This window comes from Cydia splendana, chromosome 2 (assembly GCF_910591565.1).
Source record: "Cydia splendana chromosome 2, ilCydSple1.2, whole genome shotgun sequence".
NCBI classification, from domain to species: domain Eukaryota; kingdom Metazoa; phylum Arthropoda; class Insecta; order Lepidoptera; family Tortricidae; genus Cydia; species Cydia splendana.
The window spans coordinates 7,893,724-7,915,679 of NC_085961.1; the positions used below are offsets into that span (position 1 = coordinate 7,893,724).

The 21,956-nt window shown below is 41.1% G+C and overlaps 1 protein-coding gene across 1 annotated transcript in view; it reads left to right on the forward strand.

Annotated features, from left to right (window-relative positions):
- The window catches only part of LOC134803157 (cell adhesion molecule Dscam2-like), a 58,890-nt gene extending 39,709 nt beyond the window's left edge, over positions 1-19,181 (forward strand). Inside the window, exons 21-32 of the mRNA XM_063775865.1 lie at positions 498-627; positions 694-878; positions 1,117-1,296; positions 1,376-1,573; positions 1,721-1,921; positions 2,004-2,164; positions 2,317-2,509; positions 3,116-3,228; positions 3,959-4,118; positions 4,368-4,481; positions 17,888-17,965; positions 19,054-19,181. Of these exons, the coding sequence (XP_063631935.1) occupies positions 498-627; positions 694-878; positions 1,117-1,296; positions 1,376-1,573; positions 1,721-1,921; positions 2,004-2,164; positions 2,317-2,509; positions 3,116-3,228; positions 3,959-4,118; positions 4,368-4,481; positions 17,888-17,965; positions 19,054-19,082 (1,742 nt within the window). The 3' untranslated portion in view covers positions 19,083-19,181. The remainder of the gene's footprint in view (positions 1-497; positions 628-693; positions 879-1,116; positions 1,297-1,375; positions 1,574-1,720; positions 1,922-2,003; positions 2,165-2,316; positions 2,510-3,115; positions 3,229-3,958; positions 4,119-4,367; positions 4,482-17,887; positions 17,966-19,053) is intronic.
- The last annotated feature ends 2,775 nt before the right edge of the window (positions 19,182-21,956 follow it).

A 21,956-nucleotide genomic window follows, 5' to 3' on the forward strand; every position in this document is an offset into this window, starting at 1 on the left:
GTAATTCTTGGAGACTTCTTTGTAATTTTACGCGGTTACAATAAGTGTATAATATTATTGTTTCTTTGAACTTTATTTGATTCATTGGAATATTTATAAAGTAACTAAAAGGGAGTGTGAAAAGTAACATCAAAACATACCTATGTAATGAAAACTGCGCTAGTTTTAATTTTAGGTTACTTTTTATTGTAAGTTTGTTGTCGAAATAAATAACTACACTTAATAACATCAATAACATTAATGAAATAATTCGATATTCGTATGAAATGAAAGAACATAATTAATGAGGCTTAAACTTGTTAGTTTTAATTTCGTTTGTATTTCGTTTCGTATACATAGGTAAGCTGTTTATTTAAAGCTCTTAGTTATTTAGAAAACCCAGCTCAGCCTTATTAGCAATTAAATATTCTGAAAATTAAATGTCTCTAAAATTATACCTACGAACCTATGAATTATCATAAAGACTATATTTAAGTGATACTTACTCATATTTTCAGTACCCGAAGCACCAGCCGAAATAAAACTTTTATCACAATCGTCCAATGCATTGCTGGTCAGTTGGAAAAAACCAAACCAACCCAATGGGAGATTACTTCACTATACCGTTTACTGCAAGCCTGCATCAAGGTAAACACAATACATTTACGGCTTGAAACTAGGTTTTCTACTATACTAATGTCGAGATATTTACAGCAATGATGGCCCACAATCATACCGCGTGGACACCCAGCCTAATACTGATGCTTACGAAAGAACTCAGACCATGGAGCTCAAAGGGCTTACAGAAGGAAGACAGTACGATGTTTGGGTTACCGCCAGTACTTCTATAGGAGAAGGTCCAGAGAGCAGGCGGGTTACCAACACGCCTTCTCAAAGAGGTAATTCATTTAAATGGTTTGATAAGTCTTTTTTTATATAGTGCAATCAACCAACATTGTCCGCTAATACTAATTGTAAGCTTGAAAACATACAGCCAACGGTACGGGGGCGCCGGGGTAGGACGACTAAGAGCGGCGGGGAAGGTGCGGACGGCGGCCGTCCGCACCTTCCCCGCCGCCGTGCGCAGGCGAGGACTCATTTAAGCGGTCGGTCTATAATGCTCTCTTCTCCTAACAGTAGTCGCAGGCGTGGCATCGTTAGGCGGAGAAGTATCTGTCGCAGTCAGGAACTCCCTCCTGTTGGAGTGTAGGAGCGTTGGAGCTCCGCCGCCGAGGACTGTTTGGTACCACAACCAAAACATCATCACACATCATCCGAGGTTCACCAGAAATAGAGATGATAGTTTGCTGATCAAAAGTAAGTGCATCTAGATTAATGGTCATTTTATCTTATTACGTATCATTATTATTAAAAAAAAAAAACATTTTTTTACTAGGTATTGACCAAGCTCTCAGCGGCAACTACACATGCCTAGCCAAAAACCTCTACGGATCTGACTCCGTGGTCTATCAAGTCAAGGTTTTGCCCTTGCCTGACCCCCCAAGTTTGAGAGCCACGCCTTACAAGGATTCCGTTGTAGTCCAGTGGGACGAAATAAGAGTATATAATAACGAGTCATTGGCTTATGGTATCAGTAAGTATTTATTAAATTATCTAATAAAACAATTTGAACGCTGGCTGGCATAAATTAAATTTTGAGACTGTTCCATTACTTGGTATGTGTAAATAAAATTGTTGATGCAATTAATATAATAGTATTGTAAATACGTACATATTACAGCTTACAACCTTACATGGAGGGAAGGTGATGGCCCGTGGCAAGAGGCTTGGCCGGTGGCTAGAGAGTCACGACTACCAGGAGTTCAACAGCATACTCTGATTGGTCTTAAGTGCGGGACTAAGTATTCAGTCAGGGTCACCGCCACGGATTCAGTTGGAACGTCTATTCCTGCTCAAGCCGATGTTATGACCTTGGGAGGAGGTAAGTTGCAGTGTACGTTAGGTGTATGTATAATATTGCTCTTGGCTTGGAAATAGTTTTAATCAAAGATGTGCTTCAATAGCGCCAGTCCCCCCTCCTTCCACCGACTGGTTATGGAGCAACGCGTCTCACATCTACATCCAACTCAGCGGCTGGGATGATGGCGGCTGCGATGTCACAAAATGGGACGTGGAATATCGGCCTCTGGGCTCCAACCTATGGCACAGAGCGGAGAATAAAGCAGTAAGTTTATCATATTACCCAATATCCTAAATTAGATCCTGATAGTCTTCGATGTATTCTATTGGCTGGCAAAATATATTACAACTTTTAAAATGTCTGTGCCTTTGTTGATGACCTGTATGGGTAGTAACAATTCAGAATTTGTTTCACAGCCTGTCGATATGAACATGGGCTGGAGTTTCTACGAAGGCCTGTACCAAGCTCCTCCCATTCGCGCAATGCCCACGTCTTTTGCAATTGGACCACTCTCTCCTGCGAATTGGTATCAGCTGAAAGTGACGGCTACGAATGATGCTGGAGTTGCATCTACCGTTTACACATTTGCCACGAAGAATGTGGATGGAGGTTAGTAGGTTATGATGGATAACATTTTTGAAGCATCAGTATACGATATAGGTGCACTTACCAATATATTTTACTTTCTTGACACTTGATATACTGCAAATAAATAACAACGTTTACCTAAAATACGGAAGAAGGATCTCGATTATGTACACTCTTAAATGTGCCCTAAAGTTCGTACAAACAGCCCCTAACTACTGGATATTAGAGAATCCTAAATCAACCCCAAAATCTTTGAACTCAAACATAATTAATAGAGGTAAATTCAATCTCGCGAAGTCGAATTTGCCGATAATTTCGCTTTAACTTTAATTAAAAGCCTGACAAGCGCAGACTTTATCATCTAGCAGCCTCTTATATGTACAGAAGCGGCAAAAATCTATCATACTGCTGTTTTCGCTCATTCGAAAATTCGTGAATATTATGAAAACAATGATTGTATCATCACCACGACCATATTAGTACATTACGATACAAGTGCGAAAAGTAGGAAATATTTTGCATAATGTTAATATCCAGAGAGCAAAATGGGGACTAAATTTGTATGGAGAAGCGGCCATCCCCTTTCCTCTGTGAGATCACGCTGGTAATCTTTTATTCTTTTTGCAGAAGAAATTGGGCCGCCGTCGGACATATTTGATCTAAACATGCTTGTCATCATATGCAGCTCCGTTCTCCTCGTCGTCTGCGTTTTCGCCTTTATTTGCATCCTCTTCAGGAGAAGGCAAGGAATTTCAAATTGTTTTTTTAAGAGTTTTAATTCTCATTTGTTCATTTAGGTTCTTTAAACTTAGAGCATTTAGTAACTGGAGACGCCTTGGCTGTCATTTTCTGTACAAAACAGTCTGCCGATTTTTTTAGGGGCACGTCCAATGTGGGTAACGTACAAATTGCCATGTTAGATAAACGTCAGTCCATACAAAAGTTTGCACAATTTTGCAAGGTTTTCGGCAGAGGGTTAAGCTCTTAATGGCGATTCCGGTTATTAAATGCTCTAAGACGTTAAACAACTGCATATCTATCAGTCTACATTTTTGATTGTAATATCAATTTTTTTAGACAAAAGTTACAAGATTTATTCAATAACAAAACTTATAAACTATTATTAAAATTAAGTATAAACTAAATAAATTAAATAAAACTTACCCACCTTATTATCTATCTATTCTCTTGGGTAGATAACGGCCAAAATCTAAGAAGGAACGCTTTGGCTGATAACCAGTATATAAGGTAGGTATAGCAAAAATAGTGGGGATCATTTCTTCTACTTTTTCCTAATCAGAACACGATATCGAATATGCCCTTAAACGGATCCCCACTAGGTATTTTTGTTACATGCTGTACTTAGGGGACACCTGGGCCCATCCATTATTTTCTCATAATTCCACCTACAGCTCTCGGGTTTAAGTACCTATATTATTTCTAAGATATATTCCTTAAACTTGCTTTCTCCATAGACAAAACTTCTCGTCCCAATACCGCCACTCCATAGCAGAGGACGTGAAGTCCCGCAACGAGAGCATGACGTCACAGTCGGAGCACAAGGAGCGGTATGCGCATACGCCGCGGATATACACGTCGCCCGTTCATAACAGGAAGACCAGTAAGAATGGTAAGAATTTGTTAAATTAGTACATACCTTAGAACAAAGGCAAATTAAATTATTTACAAGAATTTAGAAACTGCTCGCTTATCATGGATGAAATTTGAATTGAAATGAAATTTTTGTATTCTTATATCAACTAGCTTCCAAAAAGGTTGAGGTTATGTACTAACAAATATCTTTCTGTAGGTTATTATAAGAGCAAAAATTTTATAATATGTGCTTTATAAGGATCTAATTTAGTACTTTTTCAAACAGAAATGTTCGAAATAAGTCCCTACGCCGAGTTTGCACTGGGTTTCCGAACCTTTGATCATGTGGAGAATCAAGACTTGCCCAGCCGGCTGCCTGGGCGCCCACGATTTGACACAGGTAAAATGTGTAATTTTAAAAAGCCTAAAATGTCAATATGGTAGCTCACAATTCACAATCAAATAAAAACATGTGGTTTACATACGATTGCAGCAACGAATTTTTCTTTCGAGTGTTTACGCTGCCTTGTTTAACTCAATGTTTATTTAATATAGATATTTAATTGTTAATAATGAAAGTCTTATTTGCCCTTATTTTTCCTTCAAAATGACACAAAGTTGGCTTTATTACGTAGCTCCCTCACGAGACATTAATAATTTGAGTATAATTTCCCTCTAAAGAGGTACTATTTATAACCTTTCCTGTTTTACCTACCCATGTATCTTTAATTAATCACATTTGTATTTCTATGATCACTTTTTATTAGTTTTGCGTTATTTTGCTCTTAGGAACATTATAATTGACCGGGTTTTAACAAAGTATATTTAAATGAGTACCTACCTATTATAGTACTTACCTACCAGACTGACAAAATCTTAATAGAACCTGAAAGTATGATTATGATTACATATTTTTAGGTAACTATGTTAAAATAACATCTGTGATTTTGGAGAACATAAAGGAAAACAAGCGAAAGCTTATTAGGTTAAAACGAAAAACGACGAACCGAATTTCCTGAAAAGATAAATTCCCCAAAATAAACCGACTGTCAATTGTTCTTAAATTAAAACTGTTCAGAAGTCCAACTCTAATTGCAGAAAGAAAATTTATTTTGCTTAAAAAGTTGATTTAATTAACATAAAGTCCGGTTCAGATCTGTGCCAACTCGGAGAGGAAACATGCCGAGATAAATCTCACTGAATGTCTCTCTGTTGCTTTCAAACATGCTTATTCTGCTAGTGATTTAAATTGGTAGGTAACAGTAATGAGAATTTGAACTTCATCTAGGTACCTACCCTAATTTGTAATTCTTGAAAATTATTAATTTAAAACTTTCTGTAATATAATTGGTTTTGCAATTATGCTGCCTGATCAATTTAAGGAGCTACTTTTCCGGAATAATGTGTTGTTGATAACATGTCTCAGTTTTTAATAGTGAAACGACAAAATGTATTTAACCTGCGGTCTCAGCACGGTTCCATTTTTATCGACTATCACTATGCGCGTCCCTTTCGCACTTACATAATTGTTAGAACGTGACAGGCATGGTGACAAGGGATAAAAACGCGACCGTGCTAAGCCGCCTGATACAAAGACGTGATAAGGCAGAAAGAAAAAATATACCTACGTTTCACCAACGGACGAGAGAAGTTACAAGTTTGCTACCATTTTTAGCTGAAGGTATGCAATCTTTTCTAAAATATTTCCCCAGAGATACCTACGTCAGGGCTCTCTTGTTGGCAGAGTGAGCAATGATCATAGTAACCGAAACGATAGTGGCCACCTCCTGACGAAAAGTGGAAATATAGGTAGCATACAAGGCTCATTATCATTACAAATATTGAAACAAATAATAAAGTAACAGCCTACGTGCGCTGACTATAGTTCATTTTACTGTAAAACACTTTTGATAAATAAGTCATGGCAAATATGTAGGTAACAATTATGAATCATATACGATTATTTACATTCTTTTGGTTTCATAACTAATAGTTACTGATTTTAAAAAACCGGGCAAGTGCGAGTCGGACTCGCGCACGAAGGGTTCCGTACAATAATGCAAAACACGGCAAAAAAAAAAACGGTCACCCATCCAAGTACTGACCTCGCCCGACGTTGCTTAACTTCGGTCAAAAGTCACGTTTGTTGTATGGGAGCCCCACTTAAATTTTTATTTTATTCTATTTTTAGTATTTGTTGTTATAGCGGCAACAGAAATACATCATCTGTGAAAATTTCAACTGTTTAGCTATCACGGTTCGTGAGATACAGCCTGGTGACAGACGGACGGACGGACGGACAGACGGACGGACGGACTGACAGCGGACTGAGAGCTTAGTAATAGGGTCCCGTTTTACCCTTTGGGTACGGAACCCTAAAAAGCGTTTTTCTATTAAAAGACACGTCAAGATCGCGTAGTCTTTTTCTAATGCTAAAAAAATTAACCATAGCGGTCTTTTTTAGTTTTAAACAATTTTTGCTAGAATATTCCCACAGAGCTGAGTCAGGACTGTCCTGCCGGCAGAGTGAGCAATGCTCGCAGTAACTGGGACGGAATTGATCGCGGCTGTAACTTCAGATGTCGAAATGTTTATTCGAATCTTATTTAGATTTCGCAACACTGCTCAGTTTTAATTAATAGAAATTGAATATAAATTCCTAAACACAAACAAGACAATTTACATAAAGAGAAGAGAAAGAAGAAATCCCTTTTAGGGATAAGTTCGCCTTTGTACGTAACATTTTTATTTTTGTTTTGTTTTTTCCGTTTTATGTAAACCTGTTTATGTGCAATAAAGTGACATACATACATATAAGAAAAACGTAGTAAAAATATAGTGCCACGTGCCACGAAATGGCCTCACCTCAGCATGGTGCTGGCAACTATATACAAACTAGCAGCATTTAAATTTTAGTAATACCAATTGATGTGCATTACTCATTCACACAAATATTGCTTTAAAACGAGTGCGAATAAATAAAAACAAATTTTAATAAAATTTAAATGTGCAGATTGTTTTAAAAGTATAGACTTGGTCTAAACTATTTCCCACTACTCATAACAAGTATAACAACCGTAAATTGCTTAACGTATTCTCGCGCAATAATTATTGTCAGATAAGGTCTGTTTTCATACTGATTACGACTTATTCAATGTGTAAACAGAACCTAACGGCTGTTATTTCTACGTCGTGGGGTGGATTAAAAGAGGATATTAATTTCGCTTAGGTATACGAAACAATTTGCTGTAACAGGAAATTAAAGGACTTCGCTAATCAACTCGCTGTACGCGGCGTATTGAATATTAGGTTCTCTTTATTACTCGTATTTCAAGTTGACCCATAAATAAGTCTTTGTTTTAACAATCAGTAACATTATTTATTAAAATAAAGTCATGCATGATCGTAGTAAATTAGTTATTAAAAAAAAAACTTATATCATTATGAAATAAAGGAGCATTTAGGGGACGTGTCGTACCAGGACACTAAAGTGCTGGCTTCGAACCGACCAAGGTGGAGACAACTTCATCACGCTGCACCGACAAGAGCCCAGCTCTTAAATTGAATGAATGATTATTATGAAATGTTGTGACTGTGGGTGGTGATTACTTAATTCTTGAATGTTGGCAATTACATTAATTTACCGTCATCAAAAACTCTAACTCTGGTACCTACCCCCGAAACTTTTGCATTGTCAACACATTCAGGGACAACAACGTCAAACTTTTATTCATCAACCCGAAATATTATAATAATCTACTTACACAGGAACTCAGAATTTAATTACCAGGCGTGAAGTCGGAAATTCAATTAAGACATCTTCATTTTGGATGACGGGGATAAATTCGGTTCGTGTAATATTTCAAGAAGAGCTGGTAACAGTAGTCGAGGCTGAGTCGGCTCTTTTGTCACTTAGGAGAGCTAGATATACATAGTACTTATGTAGGGTTTAGGCGGAGTATGTCACTTTCTTAGGAGGTCACTTTCGAGTTAGGTCACGTTCTGAGGACGTCACATTCTGAGGACGTCACATTCTGAGGACGTCACAATCTGAGTTCGTCACATTCTGAGGTCGTCACATTCTGAGTACGTCACTTTCTGAGGACGTCACATTCTGAGTTTGTCACTTTCTGAGGTCGTCACATTCTGAGTACGTCACTTTTTTTTCATAGTAAGATTTAAGCGTATACCTGCACGAGTTGCACGACCAATGGAGTCCAGCAATCAGCTGTTACGGCATACGGCCGCTTTTATGTATACAGGATGTTTTTTTCAGTGCCCATTGAAGGTAAATACGAATCTATAGACTATAATGGGAAAATATCTTAAGGTACCTTTCGGATCCAGACTGCACCTGCTGCTACAAATGTAAAAAATCGGGGTAGCACCATCGATATGTCATCCTGTATGTCATACATAAAAGTGACCTTATGCCGTACAGCTAATATAATTGCTGGTATCCACTGTTCTTGCAGGCGCACCTTGCACGTGCATGCTAAAAAAAGTGACGTACTCTGTCGTAAATAGCTATTAGGGTTCATGCATGTGTTAAATTAGTCTTTACGTTTAGGTTGCTATTTTTACTTTTGTATATCATGTTTTACTTTGTGCTCGTATATTATGTCAAATGAATTGCGTGGAATGTTTTATATCTAGTTATAAGTCTAGGATTCATGCTCCTTTCATACGTGCTTAATATTGTACCTATTTATAAGTCTAGGATTCGTGCTCCTTTCATACGTGCTTATAATTAACGAGATTGGCAAAAATATACATTACTGACTCTGCATGATACACCCACTAGTTGAAGAAGGTACCAAACGGCCTTGTGTTTTACTATATAAGCCAGAGCCGTTTCGTGGCTTATTCAGAGATATCAGAGACATCAAGAGAGCTTCACTCATACCAGCCTGAACACTCTCCAAGTGAATAAATCAAATATATGTGTTTTCATTTCACACAACACATATACCGGTAAATGGAGGTATAGCGGACTTCGAGACAGCACAGCGGCCAGCGCGTTCCAGCGGCGAGTTTCTACGCTTCTCCCAACGAACCCCCATCACGAAAAGTTACAGTCTACACTCCACAGTTTGGTCCTTTTGAAGCCGGATGAAGATAGAAAAACGTACGCGCTGAGTTTCAAGCGACATAGCTTAACTCAGACATCAAGATAGAAAAACGTACGCGCTGAGTTTCAAGCGACATTGCTTAACTCAGACAGCAAGAAAGAAACAAGTACGCGCTGAGTTTTAAGCGAACGTTGCTTGACTCAGACGGCAAGAAAGAATAAAGGACGCGCTGAGCCTAGAAGTTCGCTTCGGTTTAGACCCAAACCCTATACCTTTTCCGTAACCCATTTACCGGCTTGCCGGACGGACCGTGCAGCGTCGTAGGACCACCTCCGCTCACGTGTCCTGGCAACTTTCGTTGCAAGTGTCACATGGTTGATACCCACACACTGCTATCGAACGTTCTAGGCATAGCACTTTGCCATTGCGGAAGATTCAGTGCCACGAGGGATCCACGCTTAGGGCACTGACGTTGCGCACGGCAACGGTCAGTCATAGGCATAGGCAGGTCAAGTTAGGGACCCCCCGCGTGTGTTAAGTGAAGTGGTTCCAGCCAGAAAGATGTCCGAAAAGGAAGAAAGGAGCCTACGATCACGCACCAAGGGCCCACCTGCGCCCGCACCGAACATGGATACCCCTACCCCCTCGTCTGGTAAGACTACGTCCAACGAGACTAATACGTGGAGCAAGGGCACCAGTGGCAACCCGAATGCTACCGGTGGAACCGAGTCGGTACACTCGGAGACGTTAGATGCCACCGTAGTAGTTCGTAGTAGGTCGAATACGCTAGTGAATAAAGACACCGATGCGCCGCCGCCGCCGTCGCGGGCGCCGTCTAATCGCGAATTAAAGAATCGCAAATCGGTTAGGGAACGCGACAATAAATTGTCCGTGCTAATGGCCGAGCTCGAGGTTCATAAAGCCCGTCTAGCCGTTGCTAAGACCGAGTCCGACACTGCCAATTTACGGCTGCAGGTTGCGCAATTGAAGGCGCAGTCTCGCGGCGGCAGTGACGCGACCGTCGAAGCTTCTAAGACAGGGTCCGACACTGCAAATTTACGGCCGCAGGTTGCGCAACTGAAGGCGCAGTCTGTCGGCAGCAGTGACGCGACCGTCGAAGAACGTACTAGAAGTTGGGTAGAACGACAAGCTAGGTTACAGCACGAGGTCGCGAAAGAAAACGTTAAATTCCCGCCGCCGAAAAAGACCGCGCAGCCGCCGCCGCGTGCGGCCGCCGACCGGGCTAGCAGACCGCCCCCGCGCGTTTTAGAGGTACCGCACTGTACCTACGCGCCAATGTACCATAAACCGCCGGAATTACCTGCATTCGGCGGAGATATCACCGAGTGGATATCATTTAGGGCAGAGTTCGAAGATACGTCGCCCATGTTTAGTGCCGTCAATAACGTCAGTCGGATTAGGCGCGCACTTAAGGGCGAAGCTCGGACGGCCGTAAAATCAATAATGTACACAGTTCAGGATCCGTACGAGATAATGGAAGCGCTGGAACGGCAGTTCGGCGACCCTGAGGAGATTGTTCTTACGGAAATTCATAATGTTAAACGCATGCCGCGTTTATCCGAAGACAATTCGAATATAGCCTCATTCGCCGCGCATGTAGCGAATGCCGTCGCCACCATTAGATCCTTGCGTCAAGAGAAATACTTGCACGCGCCTGAGCTTGTGAATAAAATCGTGGATAAATTAAATCTGATAGTGCGCTATGAATGGGCCAAATACAGGCAGTCTAACGTAGAATCACCCGGGTTAGTAGCAATTTCCGAGTTTCTTAACGAAATTAGTACTGCGGCCAAGCGCATAAACCGATATAAGCCGTCCAACAAATCACGGAATGCAGTGAACGCGGTTTCCTCTGCGCGCGAACCCAGAAGATCGAGCCAAGCTCTCTCTAGGTCTCGCGACCCCGCGTTCTACCGTGATGCGTATGATAGATCGCGAAATGAACGAAACGCGGTTTCCTCTGTGCGCGAGCCCAGCCGATCGAGCCACGCTCTCGCTAGGCCCCGCGCCCCCGCGTCCATTCGCGACTATAGTTCGGATTCGGAGTCAGATTCCCGCGAGTCATACACACGTGATACGGGAAATAGATCGCGTACTTATAAATCAACCGTAGCTCAAGTAAAGCACCGCGATGGCAATTTAAAGAAAAAGCCAGCGTCAACCGGAGCTAAGCCCAAGCGACAGATAGCGTCTGTCTCTGTCTCGCTCGAAGCGTGCGCCATATGTAACAACGGCAAAGAACACGAAGTTAAGGAGTGTTCGAAATTTCTAGCCGCGACCGTACCTGAGCGCTGGGACTTGGCAAAGGGAGCTAAATTGTGCTTTAGATGTCTAGGCGCGAATCACCGTAAATTTTTTGGATGTAAATATGTCGCGTGTGGCATGAATCAGTGCGAGGCCGGACATAGTAGACTATTACACGGTTTAAGCGCGGCCGGGTCCGCGAACGGTAATAGTGCGCCGGCAGCACGCAAAGCAGTACTCAATGTTAAACTGCCGCAGACGTATCTCAAAATCATGCCAGTAGAGGTGTCGGGACCGTTAGGTACCGTCCAAACCCTCGCGCAACTCGATGAAGGCGCGGCAATGACGTTGATGCTACATGAAACTGCGGATAGAATCGCACCTCGTGTGCGCGGTGAAACATTAGAGATAGAAGGCATAGGCGGTGTAGTACGGGACCCAGATTCGTATGCGTTACGTGTCGCAATACGGGGTTTTTGTAGTCGACATATGGAAATGATGGAGACTTACACGGTTTGCGATATAGGTTTAGGAGCGCAGGGCGTGCCGCGAGACTTGGTAGATAAATGCGATCATTTATCTAAAATCGCGGACGAATTAAGTTACCCCCCCGCAGTACCTACTATCGTAATAAGCCAAGATAACTGGCATCTCATCATTAGTCGGCAAATTATAGACGGTCCGCCTAACCTCCCAGTCGCGAGTTTAACCAGGCTAGGATGGGTTTTGCATGGACCAGACCGTACGCGTCGCGCCGCGGTACAATTTGTTGGGCACGCAAGGCCTAATACCGCGGATGACGAAGCCTTGCAATTGATGAAACGACATTTTGACATAGAGTCATTAGGCGTTTCGCAAAAATTACCTCGGGCCGACCCCGACCAACGTGCGCTAGATTTGTTAGAAGCCACCTGCGAAAAGATACCGGGGGAGCAAAGGTATCGCTCGGGCTTACTTTGGCGGTCAGATGACGAGAAACTCCCCGATAACCGAGCGCAAGCATTGAAACGGCTGTACAGTCTAGAACGAAAGCTAGACCGCGATGCGAAACTTAAAGCCGAATATGCAAAGCATATGAACAACTTGCTCGACAAAGGTTACGCGGAGAAAATGAACTCGCGACCGCCCCCCGAGGCACCCCGGACGTGGTACCTAGCCCACTTCCCAACTTTTCATCCGCAACGCGGGAAAATGCGATTAGTTTGGGACGCGGCCGCAACAGCGTACGGACGCTCGCTCAATAGCGCGCTGTTAGCTGGCCCCGACCTGTTAAAATCACTTTTCGGCGTGTTAGTGCGTTTCCGCGAGGGTAAAATCGCGGTAATAGCCGACGTCAAAGAGATGTTTTTACAGATCGAAATAATTGAGCAGGATCGTGATGCGTTACGTTTCGTTTGGAGGGGAGAGGACCGTACCTCCCAACCGCAAGAATATAGGATGAAGCGGCTTATATTTGGTTCGGCAGCGTCGCCGACAACCGCGCTATACGTCAAAAACGAAAACGCAAAATCGCATAGTAAAGAATTTCCGATCGCAGCGGAAAAAACAATAAAGAATACGTACATGGACGACATGTTGATCGCCCTCGATACGTCTGAAGAGGAAGCGAGACGCGTAGTAAACGAAGTTTACGAGCTGAATATGCGCGCGTCATTCGAGCTTCGCGGGTTCGCATCGAACCATCCTGCGGTAATTGCTGACGTAGTTAATAGCAATCAGGAAACGTCGCTGTTAGGCGCGAACGAGAGCGAACGTACCTTAGGTTTGAAATGGAATCACAAACGTGACACCTTAGGTTTCAACGTAAACTTTCGTAATACGCCCGAAGACGTACTTAACGGTCAGAAATTACCTACAAAACGACAGGTAACAAGTAGCGCGATGTCGATATTTGATCCGATCGGTTACGTAAGCCCCATATCCGTCTTAGGCAAGGCGTTAATGCAGGAAATATGGAGGACAGGAATCGATTGGGACTCGCCTATACCCGTCTCACTCGCACCCGTTTGGCGATCGTTCATTGATAACGTACAACAATTACGAGACTTAGAGATTCCGCGACACGTGCCCGCATTTAATAGGGAGGCATATATGCATGTTTTTTGCGACGCGAGCGAAAAAATATATGCCGCGGCCGTGTATTTAGTTAGCATCAACCCCGAGGGGACTGGAACCTCCGCGTTAGTGGCCGCTAAGGCCCGCGTTTCACCTTTCCGGGTAGTTAGCATTCCGAGGATGGAATTGCAGAGCTGCGTACTAGCTACTAGATTAGCGGAAACCATAGTCAAGGAGTCAGATTACGTAATAAAGGACAAGTATTTTTGGTCTGACTCTAAAACGGCGCTCACGTGGATACGTTCGGACCCACGTAGGTATAAAACGTTCGTAGCACATAGGTTAGCAGAAATCGAGAACACTACCACCCCCGCCAACTGGCGCTGGGTGCCTAGTGCAGCTAACGTGGCTGACGACGCGACTCGTGGAGTACCTGCGCAATTCGGAGTGAACCACCGATGGTTCATAGGGCCCGATTTTATACGTAAATCCAAAGAGCATTGGCCGACCGAAAAAGTGCCTACGCCCGTCGCCGATACGGGCGAGGAACGCGTTAATAAACTCGTATGCTCAGTAGGCGTCGCGGAGAATAGGTTTGAGTACCTGCCGGAGGTATGTAGGTTCTCAAAGTTCGTGCGATTAGTTCGCGCCACCGCTAGTATTCTGGTTGCCGCCGAGGTTTTCAAAGCCGCATTGTTCGCTAAGAAAACAGACATAGAGATAAATAAGGGGCATTTAGATTTAGCAGAGATATTACTAATCCGACGGAGTCAACATGCTGCATTTCCGGAGGAAATCAAGCTTCTAGAAACTGGGCGGCCACTCCTGAAGAAATCTCCGCTATACAAAATCGCTGTAAAACTTGACAAAAACGGAATCATCGTACTAAATGCTAGAATCGATAAAAACACGCACATGCCTGTTTTACATGCGAAAGAAGATTTCGTCAAGTTATTAGTACAGCATTTTCATGCACTCTACAATCACGGCAACCACGCGACCGTCATCAACGAGTTGAAACATTATCGGGCTGCGCGGTAGCATTCGCTATATAACGTATAAATGCCAATGGTGCAGAACCTATAGGGGAACGCCAATCAAAGTTCCCATAGGTGACTTGCCGCCAGAAAGGCTAAAAGCGAATCAGCCGCCGTTCACCGCTGCAGCCGTAGACCTGTTTGGCCCCATGCACATAACTATAGGCCGCCGCCGCGAGAAAAGGTGGGGTGTATTATACACTCGCGCTGTACATCTGGAGCTTGCCGCCTCACTTTCGGCATCCTCCATGATACTGTCGCTACGCCGAATGATAGCGCGACGCGGCACGCCTACAGTTCTCTATTCCGACAACGCCACCAACTTCCACGGCGCGGAAAGAGAACTGGCAGAGGCCAAAAACACGCTGCCCGACAGTCTCAAGCCCTTCTTGACCGAGCGAGCCATAAAATGGAAGAAAATTCCACCCGGCAACCCCTCCGCTGGCGGTGCCTGGGAACGGCTCGTGGGCAGCGTTAAAACCGCATTAAAAGTAGTACTGAAAGAAAGAGCACCCCACGAAGAAGTTCTACATACTTTACTGCTAGAATCAGAGCACATAGTCAATTCCAGACCGCTGACACCAGTGAATCCAGATTTAGACATCGAAGCCCTGACGCCGAATCACTTTCTAATCGGTCGATCAAGTGCCATGTCGCCACTGGGTGTCTTCACAGACGCAACTATGTCGCTCTCTTCGTGGAAAACAGCGCAAACGCTAGCCGACCAATTTTGGAGGCGCTGGCAGCGGGAATACAGACCCAGCCTCCTCCCCAGGCCCGGTGCTCACCAAAACGTGAGAAAACTGCATGAAGGTGACGTAGTCATCATTGCGGATAGCTCCATGCCACGAGGAACGTGGCCCAGAGGCGTAATCGCCCAGCTATTTCCTGGCCCAGATGGTCATGTGAGAGTGGCCATTGTTCGCACACGCGCAGGTGACGTCCGCCGCCCAGTTTCTAGACTTATCCCCATTTACTCCGCGCATGAAGACGGCGTTGACACACGTGGGGGAGACTGTCGTAAATAGCTATTAGGGTTCATGCATGTGTTAAATTAGTCTTTACGTTTAGGTTGCTATTTTTACTTTTGTATATCATGTTTTACTTTGTGCTCGTATATTATGTCAAATGAATTGCGTGGAATGTTTTATATCTAGTTATAAGTCTAGGATTCATGCTCCTTTCATACGTGCTTAATATTGTACCTATTTATAAGTCTAGGATTCGTGCTCCTTTCATACGTGCTTATAATTAACGAGATTGGCAAAAATATACATTACTGACTCTGCATGATACACCCACTAGTTGAAGAAGGTACCAAACGGCCTTGTGTTTTACTATATAAGCCAGAGCCGTTTCGTGGCTTATTCAGAGATATCAGAGACATCAAGAGAGCTTCACTCATACCAGCCTGAACACTCTCCAAGTGAATAAATCAAATATATGTGTTTTCATTTCACACAACACATATACCGGTAAATGGAGGTATAGCGGACTTCGGGCCACAGCACAGCGGCCAGCGCGTTCCAGCGGCGAGTTTCTACGCTTCTCCCAACGAACCCCCATCACGAAAAGTTACAGTCTACACTCCACATACTCAGAAAGTGACGAACTCCGAATGTGACGTCCTCAGAAAGTGGCGTCCTCAGAACGTGACCTAGCTCGATAGTGACCTCCTAAGAAAGTGACATACTTTCTTAATCTTTAATACTACCGAGTGGCGACGAGGTTTGAACAAACGACCTTCAGTTCGATTTATACCCTACACGTATTCCTAAGTACAAGCACGAAATGCGCTGCGAATGCGAGTCGAATTGCTATAATTCGAATGCTATTTTAAGCTTAGTTCTGTCTCTTCCAATTTCATACAATCTGCACAAAACTAGAGTGACAACGCTGCATTTGGTACTCCATTGTTATAGTTGCTGGCTCGACCAATCGGGATGCGGGTGGCAACTGCCAGGCGGAGGCTGCCAATCACTTTGATTTGCGTTCTGTCCTATCCATACTAATGCAGCTATTGTTAGGTATATGATGTGATTGATGTGCTTTGAGGGTCCGATCACTATATTTTATACACTAACTTGTCTTATCTAGTTATGTAACTAAGTCACTTATTAACTCCAATAGGATGTTTATTCTGAGAAATATTGAATTTACGCTATGATATTATAGCAAATGACTTATATTTTTACCTTGACTGTGCAAGAAAGGTAAAATAATGGATAAAACAATTTGTAAATAAAGGTGATAAATCAAATTTTGTCAAAAAAGAACTGTTGTTATTTCATGTGTTTTGGCTGATCAGATGTCGATTTCTTTAGGACAGCCTTTTTACATTTCAGAGTTGATCCCGTAGTCATGACAGGTTTAGTATGACCTACTCAAATTTACATTCTATGAGTGCTAAGGGCTCCAAAAATATTTTTTATTTTATTTCATTGCCTTCAAACTTTTTTACCACATTGTAGTATGGTAATATTGCTGTGTCTGATATATTTAATGAACTTAAATGCTGTTTAAAAACCACATTCATTAAATTACATTTAAAACTACAAGATTTCAATACTTCATAACGCCAATTAGAAATGTTAAACATTAATATTAATTTTCCTAAAGCCTCTTAAATTTAATACTGTCTATTAATCTTGATTAATTAAAAGATAAAATTAATGACTGTTTCTTCCATTTAAGTAAGTTTTTCGTAGAGGAGGTTGGTTTAATGAATCTGTCTCGGAGATCCCTGGGGCTCGGTAATTGATTGATCGTTTTGTTGGCACCATTAACCTTTTTGTTAGATAGCTTTGGCTGCTCACTTTAGGTCACTAATATCGTTTATTAGGGATAAGTGGCTAAAAACGTAACTTTATTTGGCTTCCAAATAAAATAGGTCATCGGGTCACTTTAATTTCCGTGACCGAATGTAAAGAATTAAATTGCAAGACAGAATTAAAGCTAAAAAACAATGAGATTTTTTTTAGCCTGCATAGTTGCATCTACGAACCCCATTTTAAGCTTCTTAGGGATTGTTTCTTAGTGTAGCTCAACAACATTTTTAAAGAATACGAGCATAGGTACGTTTCAAATTTCAAAGCCCTACCTTGAATGATTTACACTGTAGGTTGTCTGTCGGTATAACGAAATGGTTTCATATAACATTGCCAACATAGTTACCTATTCATATGTAGCCTCTCAAACACTAATTTGCGTCATGCTCATGTTGTCCGCACTAAAATCAAGCAAACGCTTTCAGTATGTTTTCAAATTCATGTAGGTAATTATTTTTTGTTAAATTAGGCCTATTGTGGTCGAAAACGTTTTCTGTTTACAAATCCACTTAACTGAAATGATGTAACAAATCCCATTTTTGTCAACAGAGACCAGCTTCCAGGCTCGCTCTGAGTCGGACGACAGTGACAGCACTTCGAAAGCTACTATGTCAGCGATTCCGCGAAGTAAGATTCTGTTCAACGGTCAGCTAAGTTAAACTTAGTGTTTACTTTCTGTTCAAACAGGAACTCACCTTGTCCATCTTACCTGCACCCATCTTACTTCCATTACACCCATCTTACTTACAATCAACCATAATCAATGTCCACCTTACATTAATTACATTAAGATACTATAAATTAGAGTTCAAAGTTGTTACTTTAATTTATAACAGAAAAGCGAATTAACATGAAGAATTAAAAATTAATTTTTAACTAAAGTTTTACTACTAAAGTTCAGTACTTTAGTTCATCTTGATATCTTGATGGTATTAAAGAATAACCTCCTTCATATTTCCCAGAAACACAGAAGTGATGAGTGAGTGAGAGAATGTAACAGAAGTGATGCAAAATTTTCAAATTTGGAAGAAGACTTGCAAAGGCACCATGCATGGAGTATAGAGCAAAAGCAGTAAATCTCTTATGGTAAAACAGTAGCGCCAGAGCAGAGTCTTTAAGGAAGTAGGCGGCGCTATTGACGGAATGAAGTGCGCTGTCAGTGATTTGATTATTTTATCAAATATTTTAGGTATTTTAGCGCCACCTATTTAAAAGGTTTTTTGACGGACACTTTTTGATACATGGAGATTGTTTTCCTTACCTTTAGCACTATGTGTAGAGTGTAATTGCGCAATCTGACAACTTCGTCTCTAATCCAAGTCGCCTTATGCCCTTCATCGAGTCAAATAGGCCCCTAGGTGTTGCCTATTACTTCACCTTGTCATTAATTACGCTCGGTATACTCACGTTGTACACAACTGTCTCGTTGGAGCCAAATTGGGTAACAGGTCAATTAGCGGTCATTAGTGCTAGAAGCTGGCGTTGGCGCTGCCAGCGCGCCTCGTAAAATTTAATGAGCTACCTAGCTAACATGAAATATTGGCATCAAGACAGCAACATTTTTGAATGACGTGTCGTAAGAACAGAAATTGCTGGTTTGTAAATTTTCTCTAATATAATTATCGCACTGAATTATCGGCCAGATACTTAGTTCAAACCCATAAGTACTTAGTTCATTATGGTTTCTCGTCATATAATTTTTGCTTTATTTTCAGGACACTGCCGCACTCCACATCACAGATAACAACTGAAACATTAAATTATAGCCATAAAATCATGTAGTTTTCCGAAGGAACCCTCTGTAAAGAATAATGCAAATGTACTAAGTAAGTACTACATAAATACGTAAATAGAACAACCGAACTGACATATCAACATGACGCTTATATAAGTCATGGGCGCAACCTTAATTCCCTTTATTGTTGTCCCTCTATGACCAAAAAATACCTAATACAATTTGATTAGCAAAATTTTGCATGATACCTCAATATCTGTGTGACACCCAAGACATTCAGACAAATTGAAAAACCACTTCGAATAACCTCATTGTTTGCTCCAGAAATTATGGATCTAACAAAATCTCTAATGTTTCCTTTTTTTCATAAGTACATTTACTTTTGTGGAAATATATTAAACGCTATAATTGTACTATACATTTGTTAAATATGAATAAATTCATTGGTGAATTTAAGGCAATGATTGATGATTGATTATTGATTGTTGCGAAATTTCTAAAATGAACGTTGGATTTTATTTTATCTATACTTTCTGGGGAGAGATACATATTATAATATTAAAAATAATTGTTGGCAAAAATGTTTTACACCTGAACTTATAAGTTCGTGCAAGTCCTAATGGAATTTGAGTACAGTGAGCATCAAAAGTAGCGGGTCAAACGAAGTATTATCTATTAACTGAACAAAGGGGATACCTAATATGACTCTCTATGTAGACAGTTACAGTAACAGTTGAAGTTACTTTTGATCGAGAACTGTAGATATATATAATCTATGTCTATTTGGAAAAATATTAGAGGATGGCAGATACTTTTGGAGCGTTGTTTCATCCGCTACTATCGATGCTGACTGTATATACCTACATCACGATGTGCCAATACTTTAATGACAAATCAAACGACAATCACGACAATGTAAAACTTAATGTTTAGAAGTAATTTATAGTGTTGATCTCAATCATTATAAAAATATAGACGTTTATATTTACTTAAATTATCTTTATTGAAAGACTGATGTTTCAATTAGCATAAGATAGGTAAAACCAAGGCGTTTGTGTCAAATAGTTGTATTGTAAATAATTACATAGTCAAAGTCCTGGGGCCCATTCCAGGATCGTTGCAAGCTTTTAATACAAGTGTGCAGCTGTGGCAACTTATACTTAAGGACAGAAAAACTTCTTGTAAGACTAGACTTGTACATATCGCGGATTAAGAATAGGATTGAGTCCCAGGAATTCTTTCTGTGTTTATTCTAGACGAGTATAAGGTTCAAAATGCGAACGAAATGTTAAGTTTCGTTTCTGATTTCAAGCAAATAATCTGTGGCTCTGTCTCCGTATTTTTGATTTTATTAATGAGGTACGTTGGGGTAAGATGGAATGGTTTTTTGATGAGATGAGTAGTGTTGCATTGGAACCACCGTAAAACAAAATACAAAAGATGGAGCTGAATAAATTGTACCTACACCAGCACTAGCAAATAATAGACTTACCTATTTCATCGATAACACTCCGGTAATGGGGTACCAATGGGTATAAAATACCTTCTAAAAATAGTTTTCTGCTATAAAAAGATTGGAGGAAAGTTCATATGGTGGTGGAATACGATCGATATAGTTTCTAAAACCGTGTTCATACATGCTGTGCGTTATCGATATTGTAAAGATTGAGGACAGTTTATTTCTTCACCAGAATCTGTACCTATTCCTATTTCCTGTGTTTCGAGTATGAAAACGTGTTTAAATTTTTTCGCGAAACTGTCCATTTACTTATATAACTATGATGACTGCCAATTATAAAATTTAATGAAAACAGCCATAATGTATGATTTTAACATAAAGTTCAACAGCGATGTATGTGGATTATAATAATAATAATAGCTGTCTTTAGAAAAATGTTTCTGTATATGTACTATTGTGTATTTCTAATTACATATTTCTGAACGGGTAATTTTAATAGCTGTTTTGTTACTGACTTGTAATGTAAGTACATGAAATAATATTAAAATGTTCCAAGTATCAATTATAAGCAGTTTTTTTTTATTTAGCCTATTTGTTACCCATGTGTAGGTATAATTATTATTTTTAACCATTGTTCGACCACGGTTGGTAGCAATAAGTCTTCGGGATACTCATGATCCTCTTGACGTATAATTGCAGGTACTTGTGCGTGCACAACAGAAAAAAACAGACTATAATCAGATTGAATCACTGGTCCCAGTATGCAAGCCCTGACAGAGTCAGAAATCATTGGAGCCGTAATCACGTTAATCCGGTAGCCTCATAAACGCAGCTTCATTGATGCGGTCGCATCGGTCCGGAACAGAATTCGATTTGAATGTCAAACATATCCAGGCATCCGGGGACCCTTTGTGCGATAGACACAGGGCAAACGGATTTAAGATTGTGTTGCTAAATCAAAAGATAGCGAATTGATAGAATCAATTACGCGTATGATTAGACTTAGATGTGCAGCACATTTCAACGTAAGTTGGAACATTTGTAAAATATTGTGAATCAGTAACATGCTACCATGATGTATCTTACGGCGACGGAAGGACGTAAACTGGGGGTTACTTTGAATCGCGGGGAGACAATCGATCTGACAACTCATACCTGGAACACATAACTAAAGCAGGCTGAGATTTAAAAAGCTTTACAAAAGTTTTTGCTTTGTTTCAGTTAAATACGAATCGCATACTCGGCTAACGAAGTAAATTCTTTGATAGTTTAATTTTGGAAGTGAGCCAAAGGGGTCAATCCGATACGTCCCAATATGCTAGTTGAATCTACGCTACGAACTGAAACTATCTCGTTACTAAGCCTTTATTTATTTTTAGGTATTCTTATTTTAGAACGGTACTACCTATTTTCGTTCGTGTTGA